At 36.6% G+C, this 6,029-nt stretch overlaps 1 protein-coding gene across 1 annotated transcript; it reads left to right on the top strand.

The window, feature by feature from the left end:
* Positions 1-336: 336 nt before the first annotated feature.
* snRNP-U1-C (small ribonucleoprotein particle U1 subunit C) lies at positions 337-3,205 on the top strand. The gene is made up of 6 exons (XM_071597680.1): positions 337-485; positions 565-607; positions 711-819; positions 894-986; positions 1,063-1,209; positions 2,644-3,205. The coding sequence occupies exons 1-6, from the start codon at positions 481-483 to the stop codon at positions 2,760-2,762; spliced, it is 516 nt and encodes a 171-aa protein (XP_071453781.1). The 5' UTR covers positions 337-480; the 3' UTR covers positions 2,763-3,205.
* The last annotated feature ends 2,824 nt before the right edge of the window (positions 3,206-6,029 follow it).

The following is a 6,029-nucleotide window of genomic DNA, read 5'->3' as shown; positions in this document are numbered from 1 at the left end:
TAAGCTTTTTCTGTGTAACAAGAAGAGAAAGGCTTATAATTACTTAAAATATTTTGTTGATGCCATAAAATTATAGAAATGGCCCATCTCTCGTAACTAAATTATAACTTTAATTGAAAACTGTATGTGGTCGAAATTCAAATTTAATTAATTATGCTATTGAAAACCTTAAATTTCCCATTTTTATTCTCATTACGTAACTTCGTGTTATAAATAAACTTTATAATTTTAGAATTTTTATATTAGAGATATTTCAAGAGAGGTTATTTCGACGTGTCGCAGCTCAAGTATGAACTTTCATTTCTTTAAGGCAAAAATTCTCTTTCATAATCTGGCGCCACAGGAAGTTGAAATAAGTGAATGGCGCATCGCGAGTGTTAGGAAAGGAATGAACGCCATTAGCTAATATTATATGCGCGTACGGCTTTTAGAACTCGTTCCGAATTTTTCTGATCCAAGAGTGACGCTCATCAACATACAATGAAGTAATTTCCAAAAATGTAATCTCTGATTTCATTCGGTGTATTTGAATGTGTTTTAATTTGAGAAATTTTTGATTTTCAGGTATTATTGCGACTACTGTGACACATATTTGACCCATGATTCGGTATGTGTACTTCTTGTTTATTTCTTGGGAAGGACCATTAAGTGTTCGCATTACTCATTTTTATTTTTCATGATTATTTTAATACTGATAATTCATATTTTAGCCTTCAGTTCGGAAAACTCACTGCCAGGGGAGAAAACACAAAGAAAATGTGAAATATTATTATCAAAAATGGATGGAAGAGCAAGCTCAACATTTAATTGATGCCACAAGTCAGTAATTTACGAATTCTTAGGTTAAAATGTCTGGAAAATTATGTATGCTAATTTTCTTATAAATTTTTCAGCGGCGGCGTTCAAGGCGGGTAAAATTGCTTCAAATCCATTTGCACAAAGCAAACCTGGAGCAGCCATACCGCCACCTGCTGCAATGCCACACGGTAAGGGTTCGTGGTTTATATCCAACGTGATCCAGTAAAAGTATGTTTTGGTTATTTGGAATTTTCTCAATTGTAGGCCCAGCGCGACCGCCGGCTCCAATGCACCCTCCTGCGCCTGGTCCACCTGGGCCAGGAATGGTTGGACCCCATGGTCCAGGACCGATGCCGCCCCACGGCCCAATGATGATGGGACCACCAGGACCTATGCCTCACATGATGGCTGGTACGTGAGCAATCGATTAAGAATCTGTTAATGTTTTACTCTAGTCATGCTCCTATTGCTTTCGTACTTCATGGTCATGGAAATTTACCCCTAAATAACTTTAATACTTACGCATTGAAATTAACTTACCCACTAAGTTCTAGATGAATGAAATTTTATTTTCATAATGAGTAAAGTGTGAAAATGGAAAACGTCACATCTAGGTTAGTGATGACGAGGTGACACGATTAGGTAAATGTAAAAATTGGTAAATGTAGAAATGAAAGGAAATATTTATTGTTGCAAAAACATTTAGATTCCTGTAGTATGGAGGAATATGGATCATTTTAAGCTTATTAATGGTCATGGAATGGTCTTTGATTTGTGCAAATTAGGCTACAACTCCCGTGGAACTTGTGGATCTACGTATCTTTAGGAATTTCTCACATTCAATTGCCATGTGGGAAGGCATAAAATTTCCCGGAGGCTAGAATTTCTCAGTCTCACAGTTTAAAAAAAAAACAGTTGTAAATTAATGAATTTAGCTTTCGTCAGCAATTAATCAGATGAAGCCACATGAGTAATGTGTCATTAATTTATCTTCCATTTCCTGCCCTTGAACTTCTTAAAGTTGACTTGCATCCTGAGTATGCTTGGTCAGTGTTCTAATGGCATGGTATTGTAATTTGTTCTGACCAGAATTAGTATTGCTCTATGAAGTTGCAATGGAGAAGGAATGGTTTCCACAAGACCATGACGCCATTCAATTATTTTTCATTAACTTTTTATGCATTGAAATCACTTCATGATCACCGACATAATTTTCATTCATTCTCTTATTATATACATTTTAATTATTGTAGAGTGATGATTGTGTAAAATCTTTTTAGTTGGAAGTGTTTATTTAAATGCCTCGTAACTGAAAAATTTGTTGTCTCAGGCGTAACTTTGTGGAATTTGCATAACATATTGAAATTTAATGAAATAATTCATTTTGAAGAAAAAGGTCAAAGACTCGATGATTTGGAGCAGTTAGAAATTTTGAAATGTTTCCGTGGGAAAGATGATCTTGCCAACGAAATTTTGTATCCCTCCCACTCCCCACTCCTAGACCTACCACTCTTCTAAATCAAAAATGTAATTCTCCTTTCTTCCCAGCTACATTGTGACCTTCTTACCCTTCCAACCTCCCTCTCTGACCAACCCCCCCCCCTCCTATGATCAGAAGGTATATATAGCCAGTGTGCTTCTATGAGGACCACCTGATGATGACGTTCAACGTCGAAACCTGGGTCGTGTTTTTTTTTAAATAAAGTGCGTGGAATTACAAAGTCAATTATTTCATTACATTTCAATATGCCTCATAACTGCTTTATGAAGTCCCTCTAAGCTGACCAAATTATTAAAGTCCTGATATTAAGTACAAGTAAATTATGGTGACACCTGTAATTTCAGGCATGCGCCCACCAATGATGGGACCAATGGGCCCTATGATGGCCATGGGCCCGATGGGTCCCCTGAGAGGCCCACCTCTAATGGGAGGACCACCAGGACCTATGAAGAAGGTTGGCTGATCAGTTGGAGAGGAGAATAATAATGTAATATTAGACCATTCGATCAATTTCAATAATGAACGATTGTAATGCTGAGCGGGTGAAATGTTTGTGTGTGTGTGTAAATGTTCATTTTAAATAATAATGTTAATCTTGCAATGGAAGTGCATACATTACTACAACTGTCAATCCTTTTTTGCTATGCAAGACCTTACACTTGTTCCCTTGACACTGCATCCATCAGAACATACCTTCAATTCTTTTTAGTGCCAGATGGAATTCTATGGAAGTTGCAAGTTGTGACTCCTAGTAATTTTCCAAGCTCTGGATCTACATCTATATCTTAACCCGGGAAGCCACCACAGGGACGTGAGCTGGAGAGTATTAAGTCACTAGCCTTTGGAATGATTGATGATTTATAAATTATGTTTCCTTCTGTTGTGGTCTAGATTGTGTGAGGAAACAAAAAGTTTTATTTTGTGGTCAATTCTGTGGTCAGTGGTGGTTTCCAGACAGATCTACAAATAGCAAAGATGAAACTTATGTATGAAAAAGGGGATGAGGATGATATTAACAATCACCGACCAGTGTCCATATTGACTAATTTTTCTAAACTCAAAATTTAAGTCCTTAATGACAAATATGCATATGAAATATATCATTAAAAATAAAATTTTAAGTATGGAACGATTTGGATTAAAAGGGTAAAGGCACCAAGAGATTGATGCTCTTGCAAGTTTTCTAAAAAAGACAATGACTTCAAGGAATACTCAGTTGGTGTAGTCGATGATCTTTCACATGCATTTGATACTGTAGACCATGAAATTCTGAGTAAATTTGAATGTTATGGGATCAGGGTGTATGCCATAAATGGCTTTAATCATTGAGTAAATGAAAAAAATCCAACAGCCGTAAACAGTTTATCTTTCTAAACGAAGAACAAATGAGATTAGTTGGCTAACGCCACAACTCAAGGATGAGGTAAAAGGTAACAAGGAAAAGGATAAGAAAGGCGATATGTCGGCCACAAAGTAGCCCTCTTCAGCATACTGAAGGTGAATCGTCATGACAACCCAAGTCAAAGTGAGCTGTCTACGGCTATTGGAGTTTTTCATTTATTCAATACTACTAGCCCTAAGAGGTCAATTCTATCAATATGGCTTAAATCATATTTGAAGGACAGATACAGATGGTGGAGCTTTCTGGAGTTACATCATGATAAATCACTTTCGGAAACAGTAAGTGTCAGGGTACCACAATGTAACATTCTTGGGGCATTATTATTTCTACTATGTATCAATGATTATATGTTGAGAATAACAACATAGTTTGGTTTGCTGATGATACTACTCTGGCAATGAGCCACAAGGACCTTAGCTTGTTGCAAGCTAAGCTTGATGGCTAATTATTACTCTTGGAGAAAATGGTTTTATGTTAACAAACTGTCTGTAAATATACTAAAACAAATTATATTCAATTTAAAATAAGAAGAGAAGTGCCTCAGTTAGACCTCTGCTTAAAAGGTCAACCCATGGAAAGGGTACACAGCACCAAGTTTTAAGGTTTGTCTATTGATGAGCCCTTAAGCCGCGGGACCCATACCAATGGCTTATAGTATGTCTCACTTTGGCAAAAGCAGATTTATTCCACAAAATCTTACAAACAATGTAGATTTAAATAGGCTACGAATGGTTTACTATGGCAACTTCCAGTCACATATGAGTTACGGAATTATTTTCCTGGGAGCATCACCTTGCTTCTGTAGAGTTTTTATGGTGCGGAAAAGATGTATCTATCTTTATCTTGTCTGTTTATTTATTACTTATGTATGTTAAGGATAATATGAAGCAACAAATCACCAATACCCATGTACATGGGTATAATACCCAACAGAGTGTTGATGTACGTTTATTCCGCCACTCTTTTGCTATGCTTAAAAGAAGTCCCTTTCATGTGGCCATCAAAATTTACAGCCATCTGCCACCAGTCATAAATTCTACTCCTAGGGGTACATTAAAAACATATCTCAGGCATTTTTTGATAGATACATACTATTATAGTGTGGAAGAGTTTCTGGGGTCTTGGGAACATTGAAACAACAGATTGTTTGTTCTCTGACTTGTCCTATATTTTACATCGTAAATTTCTGGGACCAATAAATATTATTATTTGTAGGTTAACCTCAAAGTTAGCCTATGATTTTCATGCTTCCAGTATCTCCCAATGAAAGCGTGCGGATGACAATACGATGCTTTCCATTCATTCTTAAAATAATCATTTTTTTAATAGCCAATTTTAAAATCATCTCATACGTCAAACTCTATTTGGGTCACAAGTAGTGAGAAGGGTGTAAAAAAAGTGCAGTTTCACTTGTGTACTTAGGGTTTACTCCTGCACCATTGACCTACCACTGAAATATTAAAAGTTATAAGAATTGAATGAATGGGAAGAAAATAAATGGCATGAACACTCTCCTTGGGTGATGAGGTGGCATCGTTCCTGGACCATGGTGTCCAACCATTCATGAAACAGGTGCAGGAGGGTACCAGGTGTACAAGTATGAAATGCGGAATTCTGACTACAGATGGTTCACCAATGCTGTTTGTGGTATAAAGATTGAACACTTATGTCATTACGTTGTACCATAAACAATTTTCGGATTTGCACGAGTGATAAACCGAAAAAGTGTTGGCATAGTGTTATGATGTAGTGTCAATATGTCAAAATGTATACCAAACTAAACATTTGCCAATGGTATTAGTTTTTTTGTTTTCATTTGAAGAAAACTGCCGCTGAATTATACTGATCACTTCAAGAAGCTCATGGTGAACATGCTCCAATTGCAAGATGAGTGTGAACGATGGTTTCAGCATTTTTAAAGTGGTGACTTTGATGTTGCAGACAGGGAACATGGAAAATTGCCAAAAAGTTACTAAGAAGTTAAATTTCTAGCATTATTGGGCGTAGATGATTCACAAGCATGAAAATAAGTCTCAGAGCAATTGAGCATCAAGTCAACAAGCTGTTTCCAATCCCCTACAAGAGATGGGAAAGATTCAGAAGACCAGCATACAGGTACCACATGAGTTGAATGACAGGCAGATGGAGAGGTTCAAAAACACATGTGAAATTTTATTCTCATGATAAAAAAAGGAACTTGTTTTTGCATTGTATATTTACTGGGGATGAAAAGTGGTTTAATTTTGAGAATCCACCAAAGTGCAAAAGATCATGGGTAAACCCAGGTGTCCCATCCACATTGACCACAAGATCGAATCGCTTTTGTAG

This window comes from Hetaerina americana, unplaced genomic scaffold, assembly GCF_022747635.1.
Source record: "Hetaerina americana unplaced genomic scaffold, ioHetAmer1.1.p SCAF_9, whole genome shotgun sequence".
NCBI lineage: Eukaryota > Metazoa > Arthropoda > Insecta > Odonata > Calopterygidae > Hetaerina > Hetaerina americana.
This window is presented reverse-complemented; position numbering and strand designations above follow the sequence as displayed.